Source organism: Cebus imitator, unplaced genomic scaffold, assembly GCF_001604975.1.
Source record: "Cebus imitator isolate Cc_AM_T3 unplaced genomic scaffold, Cebus_imitator-1.0 Scaffold5, whole genome shotgun sequence".
In the NCBI taxonomy this organism is placed as follows: Eukaryota; Metazoa; Chordata; class Mammalia; order Primates; family Cebidae; genus Cebus; species Cebus imitator.
Window position 1 is genome coordinate 12,586,787 of NW_016107320.1, and position 23,649 is coordinate 12,610,435.

At 47.5% G+C, this 23,649-nt stretch overlaps 1 protein-coding gene and 1 long non-coding RNA gene across 3 annotated transcripts in view; both read right to left on the reverse strand.

Moving 5' to 3' along the window:
• Nucleotides 1–5,617: 5,617 nt before the first annotated feature.
• LOC108309869 lies at nt 5,618–8,512 on the reverse strand. Its single transcript, XR_001827537.2, has 2 exons — nt 6,238–8,512; nt 5,618–6,140 (listed from the first exon to the last, which is right to left on the reverse strand). It is a non-coding gene; the product is annotated as an uncharacterized LOC108309869 (long non-coding RNA).
• Nucleotides 8,513–9,730: 1,218 nt separating this feature from the next.
• Nucleotides 9,731–23,649, reverse strand: part of RAB11FIP1 (RAB11 family interacting protein 1) — a 38,993-nt gene continuing 25,074 nt past the window's right edge. The window contains exons 3-6 of one of the 2 annotated variants that reach the window (XM_017536397.2): nt 21,870–22,677; nt 18,365–20,263; nt 17,521–17,629; nt 9,731–10,136 (exon numbers count right to left, since the gene is read on the reverse strand). In XM_017536397.2, coding sequence (XP_017391886.1) covers nt 9,918–10,136; nt 17,521–17,629; nt 18,365–20,263; nt 21,870–22,677 — 3,035 coding nt within the window. In that variant the 3' untranslated portion in view covers nt 9,731–9,917. The remainder of the gene's footprint in view (nt 10,137–17,520; nt 17,630–18,364; nt 20,264–21,869; nt 22,678–23,649) is intronic. The other variant, XM_017536403.2, reaches the window with a different exon arrangement.

Consider the following 23,649-nt stretch of genomic DNA (forward strand, 5'->3'; position numbering starts at 1 on the left):
AAAAAAAAAAAAAAAAAAAAAAAAAAAAAAAAAAAAAAAAAAAAAAAAAAAAAAAAAAAAAAGAACAGCTCATAGATCAGAAATAGTCTGTTTAAACCTTCCTATCCATATCGAACATGATGATGTTGAGGTAAGAGGGGCCCTTCCTCTAAGTGAAAATACAACAGTTATTTATTTATTTAGAGATGGAGTTTTGCTCTTGTTGCCCAGGTTGGAGTGCAATGGCACGATCTTGGCTCACTACAACCTCTGCCTCCCAGGTTCAAGCGATTACCCTGCCTCAGCCTCCCAAGTAGCTGGAATTGCAGGCATGCACCACCACGCCCAGCTAATTTTTGTATTTTTAGTAGAGATGTGGTTTCTCCATGTTGGTCAGGCTGGTCTTGAACTCCTGATCTCAGGTGATCCACCCACCTTGGCCTCCAAAAGTGCTGGGATTACAGGTGTCAGCCATGGCGCCCGGTGAAAATACAATACTTACCCTATGTACTTCTGGAGGACCCAGAGATGTGGAAAGCATGTATTTGTAAGAATTACATTAGCCCAAAACCCCAGCACTTTGGGAGTCCAAGGTGGGCAGATGACAAGGTCAAGAGACGGAGACCATCCTGGCCAACATGGTGAAACCCCATCTCAACTTAAAAAAATATATACAAAAATTAGCTGGGCATGGTTGCAAGTGCCTGTAGTCCCAGATACTGTGGAGGCTGAGACAGGAAAATCACTGGAACCCAGAGGGTGGAAGTTGCAGTGAGCTGAGATCGCACCATTGCACTCCAGCCTGGGTGACAGAGCAAGACTCCGTCCAAAAAAAAACTTAAACAATCTTTATTTGAAAAATAGTACCATACATTCCTAATGCTGTTTAACTTCAGTAAGAGCAATTTCTGCAACAACTAGTGAACAGTAGCTAAACTTACAGAGATCAATCAGAAGTGCTTTAAAGGGAGCAGCACTGACTGACGTTCTGCTGAGTCTCTGGGCATTCAGGACCCAGGGAAAACAAAATCAAACTGGCAATGGTGAGAGCTGAGAGCTGAACCGCCACATTAGAAAGGCAGCACCCGGGCCTCCAGTGATGAGCAGAGTAACTCGGCCTCCATCTCCCTGTCCCTCGAGAGCACCGTGAGCTCCTCCCCAGAACCCACTTCTCGGCTTCCCTTCACTGGACTCCCACCAGGCCCCCACTGGACCATGGTGGTGACCTCTCTGGCCCTGCCAGGGACTGGGCGCAGAGAGGGGAGGGGCAGCCGACGGGCATGAGGCAGGCAGGCAGCCTATGGCCTCTGGGCGCATCCTGCTCCGGCCAAGACGCCTCCTCAGGGCCCACCCCAGCCCTGCTATGGCCCTCCAATTTCTTTTTTTTTTTTTTTTTGAGATGGAGTTTCGCCATGTCACCCAGGCTGGAGTGCAGTGGTATGATCTCAGCTCACTGCAACCTCCACTTCCCAGGTTCAAGCAACTCTCCTGCTTCAGTCTCCCAAGTAGCTGGGATTACAGGTGCCCACCACCATGCCTGGCTAATTTTTGTATTTTTAGTAGAGACAGGGTTTTACCGTGTTGGCCAGGCTGGTCTTGAACTCCTGACCTCAGGTGATCTGCCTGCCTCAGTCTCCCAAAGTGCTGGGATTACATGTGTGAGCCAGTGCACTCAGCCTTCTTTATAATTTGTATGTGTCACAAAATACTGTTGTTTTGGTTCTTTTATTTTTTGGAGACAGGGTCTTACTCTGTCACCCAGGCTCCCTGCAGCCTTAAACTCCTGGGCTCATGCAGTCCTTCCTACTTGGCCTCCCAAGAAGCTGGAATTATAGGTGTGCACCATGCACATCTATTCATTTTTTATTCTCTCTTTTGTAGAGATGGGGGGTTCTCACTATGTTGCCCAGGCTGGACTCAAACTCCTGGGCTCATAGTATCATGCCTCAGAGTGCAAAGTGCTGGGATTACAGGTGTGAGCCTCTGCACCCAGCTGACTTTTTTTTTTTTTGGAGCACTGAAAAAAAAAAAAAGTAAAAGCTATTGTTGACTTGAAGGCTATACAAAAAAAGGAGGCAGGCTGTAGTTTGCTGACCCTTGTTCTAGGTCTACAAGTCAGACAGGTTATAAGATCAAGTCCACTCTTTTTCTTTTTTTTTTTTTTGAGACGGCGTTTTGCTCTTGTTACCCAGGCTGGAGTGCAGCGGCACAATCTTGACTCACCGCAACCTCCGTCTCCCAGGTTCAAGTGATTCACCTGCCTCCGCCTCCTGAGTAGCTGGGATTACAGATATGCACCACCACACCCAGCTAATTTTGTATTTTTATTAGAAATGGGATTTCTCCATGTTGGCCAGGCTGGTCTTGAACTGCTGACCTCAGGTGATCTACCCACCTCGGCCTCCCAAAGTGCTGGGATTACAGGCGTGAGCCACCGTGCCCGGCCATAAGATCGAATCCTGTCTTAACAACTCACAGTGTGACTTAGGCAGGAGAGTGCTGCCGCTTCTGGATCTGTTTGCTCAGCCGTACAGTGGAGACATTATCACCTGGATGAGACTGATTAAAAACAGTACATCTCAGCGCGGGGCTTCCTTTTGTAGTCAAGGTCTAGGCTGAAGTGAGCTGTCCATAAGGACAGAGGCAGCTTTTTCTCAACTCTGTGAGAGCCATATGGTGTCCCCAAGGTGACTCTTTCCCGGGCTTAAAATACAGGCTTCTGTATAAAGTAATACAAAGTCGAAAGGCCAAGTAAGGACATATTCCCGCAGGAAGCTTTTTGGCTTTGGAAAACCCTGCCCTCAAAGGGCTCAAGGAAGCCAGTTTCAAGTCAGAAGTGGCAGCTCATGACTTCCCATTAGGGGAAAACTTCAGGGCCCAAAAGCTGATGCCCGCAGAGGAGCCCAGGGAACAGGCTCCCTTTGTTAAGAGACTGGGTCCCAGGGCTAATGGAAGCTGCTGTGCTGACCATTGGCCTCAGATAAAGAATGGTAACCACGCCCTGTAAGTGACGGTTTTCCTGGCTGGGGGTGGGCAGGGTGTCCCCCAGCAAGTCCCCATTTTGATCCATAGGTGGCTATGATTGTAACCTGGGCTGGAAGGGACCTTTGTGACTGTTGCAGCCTTTTTTTTTTTTTTTTTTTTTGCATAAGGGGATTGTTAGCCAGGAAAGATTCTCCTGGGAATCATATCAGTCCTTGTCACAGAACACACATAGCCGCCAGCCACCGAGAGGCATGGAGATGCGGGGTGATTCTACCTTCCTTTTAAAGTGTAGCTATTTATGAGAGGAAAATTCCTGGAACAAGTCAAAACAACAGTGTTACCTCTTGGTGGTGAGGAAATTAGGATGTTTTTCTTTTCCAAGAACAAACATGTTATGATGTTACTTAGAAAAATCTAGAGTCAGGGCTGGGTGCGGTGGCTCATGTCTGTAATCCCAGCACTTTGGGACGCCAAGGCCGGTGGATCACCTGAGGTCAGGAGTTCGAGACCAGCCTGGCCAACATGGTGAAACCCTGTCCCTACTAAAAATACAAAAATTAGCTGGGTGTGGTGGGCACCTGTATTCCCAGCTACTTGGGAAGCTGAGGCAGGAGAATTGCTTGAACCCAGGAGGCAGAGGTTACAATGAGCTGAGATGGCACCATTGCACTCCAGCTTGGGCGACAAGAATGAGACTTTGTCTCAAAAAAAAAAAGAAAGAAAAGAAAAATCTAGAGTGAGTGAGCAGATAGCAGAGTGGGAGGAGCAGCAGGTTCTATTGCTCTTCCAGAATGGAGCACAATGAACTTAGAACACCTTAGGTCACCTAAGAACAACTGGGGCCACCTGGCTGAGTAGCTGGGCGCCTACCAAGCCCCTGGAGCTTTGGGGCTTGACTTCAACTCAGCATTCTGGATTTGGGAAAGTTCACTGTTTATGTTGTTCATGTAACTTATCCTGTGATTATTTCCCTTGTGTGTGTTTGTATGTGTGTATGTGTGTGTGTGATGGAGTCTTGCTCTGCCACCTAGGCTGGAGTAATGGCATGATCTTGGCTCACTGCAGCCTCTGCCTCCTGGATTCAAGTGATCCTCCTGCCTCAGCCTTGCAAGTAGCTGGGATTACAGGCATGCACCAACATGCCCAGCTACTTTTTGTATTTTTAGTAGAGACGGGGTTTCACCATGTTGGCCAGGCTGGTCTTGAACTCCTGACCTTAGGTGATTCATCCACCTCAGCCTCTCAAAGTGCTGGGATTACAGGCATGAGCCACAGCACCTGGCTTGGTGTTTTTTTGTTTTGTTTTGAGGTGGAGTTTCGCTCTTGTTGCCCAGGCTGGAGTGCAATGGCACGATCTCAGCTCACTGGAACCTCTGCCTCCGGGGTTCAAGTGATTCTCCTGCCTCAGCCTCCTGAGTAGCTGGGATTACAGGCATGTGCCACTACACCGGGCTAATTTTGTATTTTTAGTAGAGACAGGGTTTCTCCATGTTGATGAGGCTGGTCTCAAACTCCTGACCTTAGTGATCTGCCCACCTCGGCCTCCCAAAGTGCTGGGATTACAGGCTTGAGCCACTGTCCCTGGCCTTTATTTTTTTTTTGCTTTCCATTATTAGCCACTAGGCTAAGGGGACTCAAAAGATGGTTGTGTCTCCCTCCTTGGGCTGGAATTTGAAAAATACAATAGCCTGGCCCCGAGGGCTGGGTTTGGTGGCAGTAGCAGGAACCACAAAGGGAGAACTCCAAAGCAAGGGGGATAAATCTGAGACAGAAAAGTTAGGGTTATTTGTGTAATTAAACTTTCCTTCCTTGAAGACCCTCCTTTGAAGGGTAGTACCATTTTATTTATTTTAGAGGGCTGTTTTATTAAGAGAAATTGTCTTCATGTCACTTCATATGGCGGTCAATGTCCACTTGGGATCACCAGACCTCTCCAAAAGCAGGGAGGCCTTCAGGGAAGCTCCCCCATCCCAGCCTAGGAGTCTCACAGGCACCGCCCATCTCTCTACAACATGACTCATCTCTAAGAGCAAAAGCATCGCCTCCATTCCAGAAGGTCTTGGACCTTGGAATATGGACCATGTGCACTGCTTGCTGGGCAGACACACCTCTCACCTCCTCAGATAAGGCCTGGGGTTTTGGAGAGATGAGCTCCAGAGGAGACTCCTGTGCAGCCCTAATACCCTCTATTCAGACATGGACCAACTAAGTTGACTGAACAAGGACCTGGTTCCCAGATGGGGCAGGTCTGAGCCCAGCCTGAATTCAACTCATCCCCCCAAAGTGAAGACATCACTCTGTGGGAACCTGTGTGTGCGCCTGGTGGGGATGGGAACTAAGGAAAGACTCTGTTCCTCTGCTCAGCTGCAAAGGAAAAGGGGACAGCTCCTTCCAACGAGGTTTCTCTGGCCAGTGCCATGATCCCTTAGGCCAAGATGAAGGGTGCGTCCAAAGGGACCGGACATGTCCAGTCCTTACTGAGAAAAAGGGCCTTGGGACTCCTGGGCACCAGGCAAGATGGCAGCAGCAAAAATCCCAGTGAGAGACCCTCACAGGATGAGAAACACTGGTCATCACCCACCCCTACCAAGAGGTTTCCCAGGAAGACAAAAGACATTTTTATCGCTCCCATACCAAACTGCAGACACAAATCTTTGAAAGGTAGTACCATTTTATTTAGTGTTATAGGAAATTTTGGGTTACTTCTTAAAAACAAAACCAAAGAAATTCAGAAGTCCCAAAGAAAGAAAGCAGGAAATAATAAATTCTAGAATCCAAAAATGCTGAGCAATCCTTCATTTGGAGGAAGGGGGCGTCAGTTAAGCAGCTCACACAGTAGATACGGAGAAACCACGGAGTTGAGTTTGGTGTGGATACTAGAAATTAAGTTCTCCACCTAAGGCAATTAATTTTTTAGCCATGAGGGATAATGAGTAGTTCTAGAAAAAGAAAAAAGTAGACTGGAAGAAGGGACCCAGAGAGGGAGGATGGCGTGTCATTTAACATCAAATTGCCTCTCTCTACAGTATGTGGCTGAGCATCATGGCCAGTCCTCCGTCTCTGCCCCATTGAACTCCCACTGTTAGCAAAACTGAGAAGCACACACCTGTATCTCCTTCATACAGGCACGTGCACACACACCTGTATCTCCTTCATACAGGCACGTGCACACACACCTGTATCTCTTTCATATAGGCACGTACACACCTGTATCTCCTTCATATAGGCACGTGCACATACACCTGTATCTCTTTCATATAGGCACGTACACACCTGTATCTCCTTCATACAGGATTATGCATAGCCCTCACCAATCAGGGCCCACAGCTGTCACTATGGCAAAGGGCAAACTTGCTCCGAATCCACTCTGCCTTCTTGACGAGGTGAACACACCAGAGTAAGAGGGAGGGCAGGACACCTGCCAAAGCCTGAGGAATGAGATGATCTGAAACAATTGGTCAAAGGCTGGCCATTTCAGAAAGCTAGTCTCCAACTGCAGTTTATGGGTAATGAATTTGATACTTCCCTCAAGTCCTGACTGCTCTTTCTGGAGGCAGCCAGGCCAGGCCAAGAAATGAGCTGCTCTGGCTTCTCCAGAGCACAGCCACCTCCCAGGGCCCATGGGCATCTGCAGCAGTTGGAAAGAGGTCCTAGCTCTTCTGAGACATAGCCCATTCGTAGGATTCTCCAGTGCCCCAATTCACTAATATCTGCTAATGGCTCAGAGCAGGCTAAAGCTTCTCCTAGATAACGCCTCCCACAAACTGACTCCTCAGGGACAGCTGTTAACTGAATGACTTCCAGCTTATCTACTTTGGGAGGTGCAGGAATGCTATAAACTGAATTTTTTCCCAGCAGCAGCAGAAGCCAGGCACCCTTGAGTCAATTGTCCTTCATTGTCCAGAGCTCCCAAGTGGCATTTCAGAGCACAGGAATTCACTCCTCCACCCAGATGTCCCTCTCATGTGGACCGAGTCACACGCCCCAGGTCCCAGCAGCAGACATGTCCAAACCACCATCCTCACAAACACTGCAGGTCTCCACACCAGCTCTCCACTGGAGGAAGAACCACGCAGAGCACACCTGCCCCCCAGTGCACTTGGGTTATCACAGTAAAAATACATTTATATCAAGTAAAAAACATAATGCGGGACAAAAATATACATGCACATTTTCTGTCTTTCTTTTTTTTTGAGACAGAGTTTCGCTGTGTTGCCCAGGCTCCAGTGCGGTGGTGTGATCTCAGCTCACTGCAACCTCCGCCTCCCTGGCTCAAGCGATTCTTGTGTCTCAGCCTCCTGAGTAGCTGGGATTATAGGTATCCACCACCACGCCCAGCTAATTTTTGTATTTTTAGTAGAGATGAGTTTTTGCCATGTTAGCCAGGCTGGTCTCGAACTCCTGACCTCAAGTGATTCGCCCGCCTCAGCCCCCCAAAGTGCTGGGATAACGGGCATGAGCTACCGCTACTGCGTCCAGCCATACATGTACATTTTCAGAGTTCAAGCGACTATACAGTTTTCTTTATAAGTATGTAAATAAATTTCGTAGCACTACAAAAATACAAGTCATCTGAGAAGTTTATAGTGGTCCCAGTACTATAGGAGAGAATTAAATAAAATAGCGGTAGATAATTAAAAGCTAATTAGATAAATCAAGTTACAGTATCATCCTTCAGATTAAAGTGCGTTAATGAAACCAATGCCACAGCAAACAAAATCCTGCAATGGGATTCCACTGCCAATAATCTTGCCTCTTACCCTCAATGTAACAAGGACATATATAAAAGAGATTCCTGATTTAATAACTGCTATCATCTCCACCTCCACCCACGATATCGGCCTGTGATATTCTTCCCATAAGAGAGATGTCAAGATTTGATGAGATTCTATCACAGCCAGGAGAAAAAAATGAGCAATACCAGAAACATTCTAATTCCAGTCTTAAGTGAGTAACAACAAAATTACCTGAAAAATCTGAACTGGTGCTTTTAGCTAAGGAGGAAGCAAGTATCCTAGTTTAAAAAAAAAAAAAAGTTTATAAATCTAGTTTCAAAAATACAAATCCAAAAATAAGTATCATCTTCTTGCTCTGCACAATTTTATAACAAGGGGGTAAAATGGTGGTGTCTATTCATGAAGGAAATGGAAAAGAAGCAACTATTTGAAGGCTGAGGCATTCCTGTTTTCTACTGACTTTTATCTTTTATTAACTACATTAAGCCCTTCACTACAATTTCCCCAGTATCCGAGAAATAATTTGGGTTTCCTTTTGGGCAGGGACAGAAACTGTTCAAAGGACAGACATACAGATGCAGTTCAATCCCTTTGGGGTCCAATCCATGGTCTCCTGTCCCCTGCACAGTGAAGGGACTTCTTCCTTTTTTTCTTCAGACAGAGTCTCACTCTGTCACCAGGCTGGAGTGCAGTGGCAAGATCTCGGCTCACTGCAACCTCCCCCTTCCTGGTTCAAGTGATTCTCCTGCCTCAGCCTCCCAAGTAGCTGGGACTACAGGCGCCCACCACCACACCCTGCTAATTTTTGTAATTTTAGTAGAGATGGGGTTTCACCGTGTTGGCAGGATGGTCTCCATCTCTTGAACTCGTGATCTGACTGCCTCGGCCTCCCAAAGTGCTGGGATTACAGGCATGAGCTGCTGCACCTAGCCTCTTTCTTTCTTTTTTTTTTTTTTTAAGATGGAGTCTCACTCCTGCCCAGACTGGAGTACAACGGCACAATCTTGGCTCACTGCAGCCTCCATCTCCCAAGTTAAAGCAATTCTCCTGCCTCAGCCTCCCACGTAGCTGGGATTACAGGCACATACCACCACACCCAGCTAATTTTTGTATTTTTAGTAGAGATGGGGTTTTGCCATGTTGGCCAGGCTGGTTTCGAACTCCTGACCTCAAGTGATCCACCCGCCTCTGTCTTGCAAAGTGCTGGGATTATAGGCTGGCCTGAAGGGGCTTCTTCATCTTGGGGAGCTGATGGACCCTGCCTCTGCCGCTCACAAGGAGTGTTGCTGAGGAAACCAGGGCACCAAGCAAAGGCACAGGGGAAAGGGCCAAGTAATCCTACTGACATCATTCCACACTTGCCAGAACTGTGTTAGCGAGTGTGTGGACCACCCAATCCCCCAGCAAGGCTCTGAACAGGCTGGTGTAGCCAGCAGGAGCCCACTATCATAAGGAGGGGCTTTAACCAAGTTCATCAAATTGAATAAAAAGTGATTCTTTTAAGTTCCGGGATTCTACTTTTCCTATCTCCAGTAGAAGGGCCCTGGATCTAAACAGCACATTTTAAGGCTAGCAAGTAGTAGAAGCTGATGTTTAGACAAGGCTGCCTGTTCAAACCCTGAAAGGCATACTCAGAGGCTTTCTCTAAATGCCTCTGCTCCCATCGAAAAACCAGATCCAAGTCTGAGAAGCTGGGTAGGTTTACATGGTATCAAAATTTAACATCTGCAGCCAAAAGCCACACCTGAGCTACTCAAAAGCCAAGAAAGTACGTGTATGTAACACAGCACCAATCGTGTGGTCCTTTTCTCATTTAAAGCTCTCAGGTAAGCTTTAAGAACTGTAGGATACATACTGAAAAAAAATCTCAGTATGAAAGAAAACCCCAGTGTTAAAATACATCAATACCTCCTGTGCCATCTGAATCTCGGGCTCAGGATCAGATCTTATGACCATGTCTCTGGTGGGCATAAAATATTTACAACCTAGTTAAAGGCACAGTGGCATTTAAAAATAAAGCCTTGGGAATGTACAGTAAAAGATTCATTGTAATCATTAGCCTGGCTTCCATTGGTAGAATTCACTCTTGCCGATAACACGCAAGGGAGATGGCAATTTGGAGCCTGCTGGCTGGTTATCAGGCAGAGCAAGTCCTTGACCCCGGGAGCAGATGAAAGCGAACTGTCAGAAATGTCTTGGTGGTTTTTTCCTGCTGATTTACATCTTTCCTGCTTTTTTGCCAACCTGGGTTGGGATGCGGAGGATGTTAGGGGTTTCTTCCATGACTCTGACGAGCAGGTTGTCAATGTAGTCCTCCAGCTCGCGGACCTGGAACTCCTTCTTGCTTATTGTTTCCTTCTGTTTGAGGACCAGCTGGATCAGCTCATCATGGGTCAGCTGCGTGTAGGCAAATGCAGGGTCCGAGGGGCTGTATTTCTTTTGAGAGAAGGAACAAGTTGGAAAAAAGGAGTTATCAAAGCAGCACAGAAATCTAAAACCTAAAAGAAGTACAAAGGAGGAAAGCATGACTAGTGATCTGGGTCTCTTAGGAATCCGTTTTCTTTCTTTTTTTTTTTTGGATACGGAGTCTCACTCTGTCACCCAGGCTGGAGTGCAGTGGCGTGATCTTGGCTCACTGCAACCTCTGCCTCCCGGGTTCAAGCGATTCTCCTGCCTCAGCCTTCTGAGGAGTCTCACTCTGTCACCCAGGCTGGAGTGCAGTGGCGCGATCTTGGCTCACTGCAACCTCCACCTTCTGGGTTCAAGCGATGAATACCTCCTGTGCCATCAGAATCTCGGGCTCAGGATCGGATATACGACCACGTCTCTGGTGGGCATAAAATATTTACAACCTAGTTAGAGGCACAATGGCATTTAAAAATAAAGCCTTGGGAATGTACAAGCTTTCTCAGCCTCCTGAGTAGCTAGGACTACAGGCATACGACACCATGCCTGGCTAATTTTTGTATTTTTTAGTAGAGACAAGTTTTTACCATGTTGGCCAGGCTGGTCTTGAACTCCTGACCCCAGGTAATCCTCCTGCCTCAGCCTCCCAAAGTGCTGGGATTACAAGCATGAGTCACTGAGCTCAGCCAGGGAATCTGTTTTCAATTCACAGCGAAAACAGGCTATTGACTAATGAAGTTTTCTGGAAAGGGCCAGATAGCACATATTTGAGCCTCTGTGGGCTACAGATGGCCTTTGTTAACATGTTGGTTTTTTGGTTTGTTTGTTTTGTTTTATTTTGTTGTATGACCTTTTAAAAAACCATACTTGGCGCACAGGCGAGGACTCTGGGCTTGACTCAGGGTTTGGGTTTTCAGCAATGTCATAGCGGGAGGACTCAGTCCTCCAAATGAGTGCTCACTTCTCTGAGAACACTAGGAGCTCGCACAACCAAACACCTGGTCTCAGGGCTAGAGATGAGCCCCAAGCCAGAGGCGGCCCAGGAAGACACAGCCGTGACAGAAGGTACACGTGGGGAAGGGCTGACACAGCCGTGACAGAAGGTACGGGGGCAAGGACTCTCCTTCCAGGGCAGCAGGTTGAGGTCCAGCCCAGACCATCCGCTCCTGCTAAAGCTGTGCTCAGAAGGACTCAGTGAGCAGGTGGATGCGGTGGACACCAGGGACCCCACTTCACATCATTTCATACTTGAGAAACATGCGCAGTCAGAGCCAGGCGCCACCGCGCCCCATCCTCACCCATGACCATCTAGGCACACCCTTGGGTACACAGCGGCCGGTCCCAGAGCTCAGTGTTCCAATCCCAACGAGAGCACGCACCCTGTGGAGTCACTGTGCTTTATCAGCATTTATAATCTGGGGCCCCTGGAATCCAGCTGCAAGCCCAAGCAGCTGCACCGTGAGGAGACGCCAGGTAAAGCTTAAATGAAAAGTCACATGCTGTGCAAGTCCCCAGTAAGAAAAAAAAGTAACTTTTCTTGAAATCTGTAGCCTGAGATCTACATGTTTAAATAATCAAGATGACTTTGCTGGCAGAACCCTGAGGCAGGAATAGCTTGAGCGCCCAAGAGTCTAACGGTTTCACTGTCTACCAGGAAGACTAAGAGACAACCTTCTCCAAGAATCAACACTCGCTCCTCAGTGACAGGATAGGAGCCCCAGTTCAGTCCAGTGATGTGAACTGCCTGGACATGACCGGAAGTCAGAGGAGGGATCCCAGCCCTCCCATCCCGGCCAGAACAGAAGCACGATGATGGTGGTACTAACTTAGACACAACACCAACATTTCCATAGATAGAGCGGGCTGCACCCCACCCAGGCTGCACATTTAGAGGTGAGACGCTGGACCGCTTTTCCAAAATCTGCTTCTCCCCTAATCTTTGTTTTTTAAAAACCTTGAAGGCATGCATTCACAGCGCACTTCATCTGGGCCTCAGTCACTGTAGATGTGACTTCCCAAACAATACATCATCGAAAAGGTGCATGTCTGGAAAAGAGTCCTGGAGATTGGCTGCACAACAATGTGAACGTACTTAATATCTTTTTTTTTCCCCCACAGAGATGGGGTCTTGCTATGTTGCCCAGGCTGGTCTCGAACCCCTGAGCTCAAGTGATCCTCCTACCTTGGCCTCCCAAAGTGCTGTGATTCCAGGCATGAGCCACCACGCCCGGCCTTACATTTCATATCAAGGAAAAAAAGTCACCTCAGTAAATAATGGCAAAGAATATGTCCTCAAGGGATTTTAGATTACACCTCTGTCATAAAAGAATCTTATTTTTTTAAAAAAGTCTCAATACATAAGATACTCTGCATGGAGTTTGACAGAAAGAAGGATGCAGAAGCTGACACCTGAAGGTGTTTCCTGGGATTCTTTTTTTCTTCTTCTTCTTTTTTTGAGACAGAGTCTCGCTGTGACACCCAGGCTGGAGTACAATGCCACGATCTTGGCTCACTGCAACCTCTGTTTCCCGGGTTCAAGTGATTCTCCTGCCTCAGCCTCCCAAGCAGCTGGGATTACAGGTCACCCACCACCACACTCAGCTAATTTTTGTATTTCTAGTAGAGACGGTGTTTCACCATGATGACCAGGCTGGTCTCGAACTTGAAGTCACATCCTGACCTCAAGTGATCCACTTGCCTCAGCCTCCTAAAGTGCTGGGATTATAGGCATAAGCCACCATGCCCAGCCTTCCTGGGGTTCTTCATGATATGTTTTATAATGTCGGCCTCATACGACATAGAGTTTTACAGCTTTTTACTATTAGTAAGCATTTTTTCCATCATAACATTTTAGCAAAAATTGCTTTTCTATTGGATACTTAAAATCCCATTATATTTTAACTATTCCTCTATTGCTAGATATTTATGTTGTTTTCAATTTGTAAAATTATATATAACATTTTTATCAAAATGCATGAACATAAATCTTTGGCCATATCTCTAAGTACTTCCTTAAGTTAAATGCCTAGAATTGAAAATGTGTACACACTTAAGGTACTTCATATGAGCTGGGCACAGTGGCTCACAGCTGTAATCCCAGCACTTTGGGAGGCTGAGGCGGGGGAATCATGAAGTCAGGAGATCAAGACCATCCTGGCCAACATAGTGAAACCCTGTCTCTACTAAAATACAAAAAATTAGTCAGGTGTGGTGGCACGGCTGTAGTCCCAGCTACTCGGGAGGCTGAGGCAGGAGAATCTCTTGAACCTGGGAGGCAGAGGTTGCAGTGAGCCGAGATCATGCCACTGTACTCTAGCCTGGGCGACAGAGCGAGACTCTGTCTCAAAAAAAAAAAAGGTACTTCATACAAACTATCAAACAGCTATTTAATTTGGATTCTGTAATTCAAAGGGAAAAAAGAAATTATAAAACAATCCAGCTTTATAAAAAGTGAGTAATGGTCTTGGAAAAGAAGCGCAGAGAAAATACCCAGGAATGCAGGAAAGTACAGTGCCCATTGTCATGTATTTCCCACCAGGATTCTTACCCTGGACCTTTCCTTTTACATAGTTGTGATAATGACATACACTCAAATGTGCATCCAGCTTTTTCCATATCACAGATGATTTTTGGATCACGTTGGCTTTACTATTTTAAAACGGAAATGTTAAAGCCACCTGGGTAAATAATACACTCCCAGTTATAAATCATCTATAAAGGATGGAGGCCCTAAAACAACCACCAAGAAAAAAAAAATCACTGTAGTAACGATCCAGCTAACGTTTCATAACTTTAGCTATGCAATTTCTTTCCCTTAAATCTCTCTTACTTTGCAACATTCCAGAGTAGTTATCTTTATAAATACTGTCTTATGCCTTAACACAAAGCATCTATCATGTGGCAAGCCAATAGCTGAGCCTCCAGGAAACATCCCCTATTTACTCTGAATGTTTACTAGGCAAGGTCCAGAACCAAGAGATGTGTTGCAGGCAGGCAGCGGGGCGGCGGCCAGGCTTACAAATCATGAGCAAAATAAGCGCCAGTTGCCTTTGTTTTGAGCTAAGTTATTCTCTTAGGGCCAGGAGGTAAGCCCCTGAATGAAATGAGCTTTGAAGAGGGAATAAGATGGGAGCCAAAGGTCTTGCTAACTTCCCAGAAACAAGGTGTCTGTTTCTCTTTGGAGCTGCACTGCATTCCACAGTAAAAGGAAGAGGGATGGGAAGCTGCTGAATGACTAATTTTCATTGCCGTCCTCTTGATGCTGTCATTTTATCCCATTTCCTGATAAATATCATTAACTCCAGGAAGACAAGTGCTGCCTCTTCTATCTGCAACAACCACACAGAGCCAGGCAAGCTGGTTGACATAGATTTTTTGGCTAGGGCTGAAATGTGGTAGGTACACAGTTCTGGCTGTGGATGACAATTTTGAGACCAATGCTTACCACCTTCCCTGTCAGTGTGTCCTATAAAGAAAGAGTGGTGACTGGGCGCAGTGGCTAACTCCTGTAATTCCAACACTTTGGGAGGCTGAGGCATGTGGATCACCTGAGGTCAGAAGTTTGAGACCAGCCTGACCAACATAATAGAACCCCGTCTCTACTAAAACTACAAAAAAATTAGCTGGGTGTGGTGGTTCATGCCTGTAATCCCAGCTACTTGGGAGGCTGAGGCAGGAGAATCACTTGAACCTGGGAGGTGGAGGCTGCAGTGAGCCAAGATCACACCATTGCACTCCAGCCTGGGCAACAGAGCAAGACTCTATCTCAAAAAAACAGAAAGAAAGAGAAAGTGAGGCAAGATGGTAAGAAGATGTTAACTTGTTTTCAGCAATCTTCAGTTATGATTACTTGGCTTCTTTTACCAAAAACTTGGACTTCTAGCTTCCTGTGAACCTTTATTCCAGCGCTTACTGGCAGATATGCAATGCAGCCAGAGGGAATATCAACCATCCAGCACTTGAAAAACACTTTCAGCCAAGCATGGTGGTGCATCTGTAGTCCACGCTACTTGGGAGGCTGAGGTAGGAGGATCACTTGAGCACAGGAATTTGAGGCTGCTGTGAGCTATGATTGCACCTGTGAATAGCCATTGCCCACCAGCCTAGGCAACAGAGCAAGACCCCATCTCCATTAAAAAACAAAACAAGGCTGGGCACAGTGGCTCACTGCGAGTGATCACTTGAGCACAGGAGTTCGAGACCAGTCTGGCTAACATGGTGAAACCCCATCTCTACTAAAAATGCAAAAATTAGCTGGGTGTGGTGGCAGGCACCTATAATCCCAGCTACGCTGGAAGCTGAGGCAGAAGAACTGCTTGAACCCAGGAGGCGGAAGTTGCAGTGTGCCAAAATGGCGCCATTGCACTCCAGCCTGAGCAACAAAAGCAAAACTCCGTCTCAAAAAAATAAATCAATAAACTATTCAATATCCAGAGTCCATGGGACTGTAAAATCTATGATGAAAGTAAACTTTAGCGGCTCCAAACTAAATAAAACTAAGGTTTATTTCTACAGACTGCAGCTCCCAGTGTCAGTTGGGAAGTCCTTCTCTACATATTTGAAATACAACACACATCCTTGCCCCTAAAGGTCACCAATCCCTCAGTAAATCACTCTCTTCTAGCCCAGATGATACTGAATTGAAGACCAGGGATCTGCAGCAAGGCAGTATTCTAAATCTTTCAGATTTGAGAACCAGAAAGGGCAGGATGAAAACACTCCCAGGTAGAGTTCATCTGGGAGGCTGCTTTTGTATTGTGAGGAGTTGTTTTTTAATGTTAGCCCATGCTTTTCAAAGAGAAGAGAGCCTCCAAATGAGCAAGCTACTTCCTGGAAATTTAGCTTAAGGAAATAATCTAAAGGAGAAGAAAAACTTCCATATAGGAAGTTGTTGACTGTAGTGTTAATTCATAATGAAAAACAGAAAACAGGCTGGGCATGGTGCCTCTTGCCTGTATCCCAGCACTTTGGGAGCCCTAAGCAGGCCTATCACTTGAGCCCAGGAATTCAAGACCAGCCTGAGCAACATGGTAAAACCCCACCTCCACAAAAAATACATAAATTAGGCAGGTATGGCGGTGCTCGCCTGTAGTCCCAGCTACTTGGGAGGCTGGGGTGAGAGGATTGATTGCACCCAGAGGGTCGAGGCTACAGTGAGCCATGATCACGACACTCCACTCAGTCTGGGTAACACAGCAAGACCCCTTATCAAAAGAAATTTCCTGAATTTGATGAATGTCCTTACTGTCAGGAATATTTAGGGGTAAAAGGAGCATGAGGTAGGCCGGGCACAGTGGCTCATGCCTGTAATTCCAGCACTTTGGGAGGCCAAGGCAGGCGGATGACCTGAGGTCAGGAGTTCGAGACCAGTGTGGCCAACACGGTGAAACACAGTCTCTACTAAAAATACAAAAATTGGCCGTGCATGGTGGTGCACACCTGTAGTCCCAGCTGCTTGGGAGGCTGAGGCAGAATTGCTTGAACCCAGGAGGCAGAGTTGCAGTGAACCGAGATCATGCCACTGCGCTCCAGCCTGGGTGACAGAGCAAGACTCTGTCCCAAAAAAAAAAAAAAAAGTTCCCTGATTTTGATGAATGTCCTTACTATTAAGAATTACTCATTTAAGTATTTAGGGTTAAAAGGAACATGAGGTACCCAACTTACTTCCAAATGATTCTAAAAAAAAATGCCGACACCTGTGTGAGTACCTCCAGCAAGAGAGAAGGGGAGGGAGAGGATGCAGAGAGGTCGAGACTGCTGGGCAAATCTGGTCAAATGTTAACTAGTCGTGAACTGGGAGGAAGGGTTTGAAGGAGCTCTTTGTACTGTTCTTGCAACTTTCTTTTAACAGTTGGAATTATTTCAAAATGAAGTTACCAAAAAAGTACATATGTAATGATTGCAATTATCAGAATTTTACATTCTTGCCAAAAGAAAGGAAATGTGGGAAGAAAATCCCTGAGGTGAACGGGCCAGACTGTGGGTGACATCTTCTTCTCATTAAAAAGGGCCAGGCTGGGTGTGGTGACACACGAGTGTAATCCCAGCACCTTGGGACGCCAAGGTGGGAGGATCACTTGAGCCCAGGATTTCAAGACCAGCCTAGGCAACATCACAAAGCCCAATCTCTGTTAAGAAGGAGAAGTTTTAAATAAACTTTTAAAAAAAAGAAGGGTCACTATCAATCATGTTGCTTGAGACACAAAAATTTAACAATAACTAAACAAGTATAAGGTAATACAGAAATTATCCAGTGGAATGTCTGAAGTTTCCCAAGTTTATCCAAAGACTCCAGAGGTACAGCTAAGTGGCTCCTGCCACCACCGGCTGCCCAGGGAGAGGTATACGATGGTGACTATGGAAATGGGTGCTCTGTCAATCCTTAACAAATGCACCAGCTTCCCAGAAGACATACCTTCATCATGGCCTCGTTGTTCAAGTTCTCACTGATGATGGTCGCAGTTCCCAAGCTGGAGTTAGCAATCTTGGTAGCTGTTGTGTTCATTGGCTTCACAGGATGAGGTCTAAAGAGAAGGGGAAAAGAATCTTTAGACCTTTCTGTCATGGCAAAACTGAGCAACTGCCCACCGAAAAGATGGCAGCCAGTAAGCCAGACAAGTGGCAGGTGGGTCACACGCTGTCCTCATCTCTGGGCCAACGCACTCCAATGTCTCAGTTCCTGTGGAAACAAAAGCAGTCAGGACTGGGCTGCCACATGCAAGCCTGCAAAGCACGTCCTTGCCCAGGTGTCCTGATGTCCTCAACGGGACCCTTGGTCTTGTCACAAACATCAGGAGAACATTAAAGGCAATCTCTTATTTTTTTGAGGCAACCAGAGCCTAGGCATTCACTGTGCAACTCTGCAGAGGCTTCTGTTCCTCTACAGTAAAGAGAGTTCAGAACAAACACGTAAGCTGCACGACAGGCAGTGCGTGAAGTTTTTGACACTGCTAGATGCTACTACCGCTCAGTGCTGGTCAGTTCTGAGACTGTTAAGATATTGGCGGCATTGCGTTTGTGCAATGTGACAGCTTCAAATCCGACTGTGCAGAACAACTCCTAAACTCTATTTGAAGACTATTATGTCCTTGCTATAAACACAGCAGTGTCTTGAGGTAATCCCACCACAAGGGGCAGTCCTACCAGCAGGTTGTCACATCAGAACGTCTGTGTGGTTAGAAAGCGTAACCTCTGCAGGTAGAAAGCCAAGCGGACATTGCTCACATCACATCACAAAGACAGTCTCCCCCATTGCTCACCTGTGCTTGGCTGGCGCTGTTCCAGCGCTCAGCTGAGCTGAGATTGGATGTGTCTCCGAGGGTGAGACCCAGGCCTGGAGGGGTGGCTTCCTCTTGCCAAAATTCTCAACTCTACCAGCGGAGCCCTCTGCTGTGGCTTTTTTTTGAGATTCTGCTGTGCTAGTGTGGTAAGTGTCAGAATGTGCAGAGCTGGTGAAAGAGTGTGTGGCAGGAAAGGTCTCAGAAGGGGAGGGGTTGGGTACAGGATTCTCCGGGGACGTGCCAGGAGGCGGGCTTGGACTCCCATTTCCCATTGGTTTTTCTTCCTCGCCACCATTGGGGCCTGGCAGCTGTTTATCCAAGCTTGAACTCTTGCCAAGATGTGGTTTGTGAATTCCGAACCTTGTGGTCTGCTCTGAAGGAGCTGTGACAGATGCTTGGGGTGCTTGTGGCCTGAAATCACGCAGGCTCTCCCCCACCGCCAACCCATCTGCCTCGCCACTCGGCTCCTTTCCCTTCTCTGGACAAGGGAGTACCATGTTTGGGGACAAAGCTCCTACGTCCAGAGTTGACAACTCTGCTGTCTCTCCATCATCTTTAGCCTGTGCGTCATCTTCAACCTGATCTACTCTTTCATCATCTGATGCAACTTCAGGAATGGAAGGAAGGCTTAAGTTCAGATCGGCCATGATTGGAGATTTAAAATCTGAGGCAGACTGAAGGTCACTCAAGGGATCAGACAATAAACCTTCGTGGTCACTGGCCTTGCTCTGATACTGAGTCACAAAGGCATCACCTCCCTCTGTCCTAAAGAGTGGTGTGTCTTTTGCTGAGCTTGCTTCTCTCATGGGGCCTTCGGAGAAACTATCCTCCTGGGAGGGGAGGAGGAGGTGATCAGCCAGGGAGGCTGGCGTACCGCAAGTCGCTGGCCCAGGCGTGGTCGCCGATTCCCTCTCTGAGTCCTCTGCATGGGGAGAAGCAGGAGGTTCCCTGTCAGATGGGTTTCCAGCGACAGCCCATGCAGCGGTCACCTCCTGGGGACAACTGCTGTGTTCTTCCACCAGTGGGGCGGCTCTCTCCACTGCCTCTTCCGTGAAGAGCTGCTCAGAGAACGACACACGCTTCTTGGTTTTCTTCTGGTCCTCACCGAGGTTCAGACCCGTCTCTTCCAGCTTCCGCATCATGGAATCAATGGAGGGGACCCATTCTCCCACCGGAAGAGGGGGCGCCGCTTCTTCAACTGCACCCCTAGGTTTGCTCTCCGCGAGAGACCCAGCCTGACTCTCTAAGTCTCGGTCTCCTCCTGCTGCAAGCTCCCCAGCAGGGCTCGCCGCTCCATCACTGCTGAGTGAAAGGGCAGATGGTACCTCTCGGGCCTCTCCAGATGTTGAGCTGTAGTCTTGTTTTCTGCAGGGAAACCTCGGAAGTTCTCCCTTTTGCTGTCCCACTTCAGGCTGCTCCAGGAGAGACTCCTCTGACTCAAGGCTACCGGTGTTCTTCTCTGTGCCTGTTTCACAGGTCCTGCCCATTGGAGCATCTTCTGCCTCTTTATTCGCTGGAATGGGTGGCTGTTCGGAAAGTGGTCCCAGGGCAGAAGAACCGGAATTTAGAACTGGTGTTACACTCTCCCGTTGCCACTCTGCCTCAGGGAGCAAGGGTGGTTCTTCAGACTTGGCCTGGCCCCTGTCTGTGGGAGGCCAGCTTTCAATTGGAGTAGATGTGGAAATGGGAGCTGCTATGGGAGATGAGACAGAGGAGAAGACAGAAAGACTCTCAGAGGACTGTGTGTCTGCACCACGTCCCAGTGCAGAGGGGACAGGTGCCTGGCCAGAACTAGAAGGGAGAGGAGGAGGGGAGGAAGGGGAGTCAGTGGGGGAAGGAAGCCTGGCTGTGGGTTGCGCCTCCGGAGACACTTCCAGTCTGCAAAAAGGACAAAATCTGCAAGTCAGTGCAGATGCATCGTGAGAGACAAAGCACACAAAAATCAAGTTATTCGCCAGGGAGAACGTCTTTACACTTGGGGCAGTAACTTAAGAAGTTAAAAAAGGAACACCAGCCGGGCACGGTGGCTCATGCCTGTAATCCCAACACTGTGGGAGGCCGAGGCAGGTGGATCACCTGAAATCAGGAGTTCCAAACCAGCCTGACCAACATGGTGAAATCTCATCTCTACTGAAAAATACAACAATTAGCTGGGTGTGGTGGTGCACGTCTGTAGTCCCAGCTACTCGGGAGGCTGAGGCAGGAGAATTGCTTGAACCTGGGAGGCGGAGGTTGCAGTGAGCCAAGATTGCACCACTGCACTCCAGCCTGGGAGACAGAGGGGGACTGTCTCCAAAAAAAGAACACTAACATTTAACATACACAACAGACACTTTTATAACCAAGCAGATCTGCCACACAAAGGTCTGTTGCAATAGAGATGAAAAGATCCCAGGAAAGCAACTGCCTCTGGTTTCTTGTGGTGATTAACACAAGGCTGGGGCATTTGATTATTACAGGACAAAGTACACCTAAAAAGTTCAAAGTGGTTAAAGATATAACACAAAGCCACAGGCACAGATGTTTAAGAGGAACAGTGTGTATGTGTGCATGTCAAAGTAAGCAGAATCGCTAAAAAAATCTCTTACCCCCCCAAACCACAGAAATATTGTCAGTGTGAATGAGATCACACAGAAAAAACGGAACCTCCCAAGCCTCACCCCCAGCTCTTACAAGAATCGGCAGAGCAGACACAGAGAACTGTCACAGGCACACTTGAGAGAGGACGGAGGGTCTCTCGTGCCAGAAACCAGTGTCAAAGTGCAAGGAGGCAGGACAGGATCTGGCTCATGGGCAGACGTGCAATAACAATTTCATAAACACAGGTTCTGCATACACCACAACGCAAACCCAGCACTCCCAACTCACAACACCCAGAATCTGCTACAAACCATTGCATTCCACTGAGATCTGATAATCTCACTGAGATGATAGACCATGCCTGCTGGGCAGTAGCTCTGGGCTAGGAAACATCACTGCAATTTGTACAGGGCAGGCCAGGCTGGCAGTAGGGACTGGTTAAAAAAATAAGAATTTAGGCCAGGTGCGGTGGCTCACACCTATAATCCCAGCACTTTGGGAGGCTGAGGTGGGTGGACACAAGGTCAGGAGTTCAAGATCAGCCTGGCCAATATGGTGAAACCAACCTCATCTCTACTGAAAATATAAAAATTAGCCAGGCATGGTGACAGGTGCCTGTGGTCTGAGCTACTCGGGAGACTGACACAGGAGATTCACTTGAACCCGGGAGATGGAGGTTGCAGTGAGCCAAGATCGTGCTATTGCACTCCAGTCTGGGGATCAGAGTGAGATTCCATCTCAAAAAATAAAAAAAATAAAGATAATAATAATAATTTAGACCAGCACACCTCTGGCATATTCAGGTACTATGATGTCATGGAACCAGGAAGATCTGGTCTAACGTAAACCTGAAAACTGCCAATGGCAAGGTAGAAATGCCTGCATGAGAAGAGCCAAAACTCACCGGGGCTTGACAGCTCTGGTCTGGGGAGCCCTTGCAGAGGGAATTGGAGGTTTCGGTTCAGACTTGGCCTCTGGCTCAGCTTCCAGTTCTGTGATCTCCACATCTTCAAAGGGGTTCAGTGAGCTGCCCGGTCTGGAGACAATAGTCGCAGTATCTTTCTCGGATCTTCTCACAGCTTCTTCAGCAGGCCCGGGTGCATCCTCCCCCAGCTTAACCCCCATCAGCGTGCCTTCCTTCTCCCTCCCTGGGACGGTGAGAGGGTTTTCACCTTCACTACCCTTAGCCACGTCCTTCTTCCCCGTCACCAGAGACAGCAAAGAAGACCTCTTGCTCTCTGGCTTCTTGCTCTCTTTGGCTTCTTTTGGGGCCTCCGAGCTTGCAGGGGCCGTGTTTTCCCTGAGGTCCCCACTGACCAGAGGGGCAGGTCGGTAGGACGGCAGGGTCATAGACTTCAGGGAGTCCTTGGTGGAAGATTCAGAGAGCCTCCTGTCAGAGGACAGTCCACCTCCTTCAGCAGGCTCCTTCCAAGACCGTGCCACCAGGTTCTCAGTAGATGAGAACAAATGCTTCTTCCTGAAGCCCTGGGGGGATGGGGAGGAAGACGGGCTGCTGTCCTTGGTCTCACCCTTGGCTTCTGGCTGCTCCAGGTAAACATGGTTCCCATTGATACAGACATTAGAGCGGGAAAGGACGTCATTCTTAGACCGAAGGCCACCAAGAAAGGAAAGTCCTTCCTTCTTGGGAAGGGTGAAATTGACCTGGTTCAGTTGCTTAAGATCCGTACTCGCTGTTCTCTTGTGTGACATGACTTTGGGAAGAAAAACAAAGAACAGAAAGGGGATAAGACATTAAACAAGTGGTTTGCAGCACGGGGGGATCTGTCAATGTCTAGATACATTTCTGGTTGTCACACTTGGAGGGGGTGTGCAGAATTAAGCAGATGGAGGACAAGGATGATGCTGAACATCTTAAAATGTACAGCACAGCCCCCCCATGACAAAGACCTGTCCAAACTGTCCACAGTGCTGAGTCTGAGAAACCCTGGATTAAACCAATGAAAAGGGCAGCACTCTTCATAGTAGCAGAATCTGGCCAATGGGAGGGATTGAGACATTGAAATTGAAGTTCAAAATATGCAATTATGCCAGGTGCAGTGCCTCATGCCTGTACTCCCAGCAGTTTGGGAGGCTGAGGAGGGTGGATCACCTGAAGTCAGGAGTTCGAGACCAGCCTGAATAACATAGTGAAACACTGTCTCTACTGAAAATACAAAATTAGTCGGGCGTGGTGGCGCATGCTTGTAATTCCAGCTACTTGGGAGGCTGAGGCAGGAGAATTGCTTGAACCCAGGGGATGGAGTTTGCAGTGAGCTGAGACTACGCCATTGCACTCCAGCCTAGGCAACAAGAGCCTGATAGGCTATATCCCATGAGGGTTAATCACATCACAGGAACTAAATAACTACCTGATGAATTAATGAAATAGCAGAATTACTATAAGGTTCCATGGTTTTGCTCTTGAAAAAAAAAACAACCTTGGAGACACTCGTTCTGTTAGCTCTAAAAGCTTGTACTAATGGACATCAGTTATAGAGCCAAACACTCTGGAAAGGGAATTTATGCATTCTTAGAAACCAGAGGGCTTAGAAATAGAAAGGGCATCTCAGCCATGTGCAGTGGCTCACACCTGTCATACCAACACTCTGAGAGGCTGAGGCAGGAGGATTGCTTGAGGCCAGGAGTTTCAGCAAAATAGTGAGACCTCATCTCTAAAAAAAAAA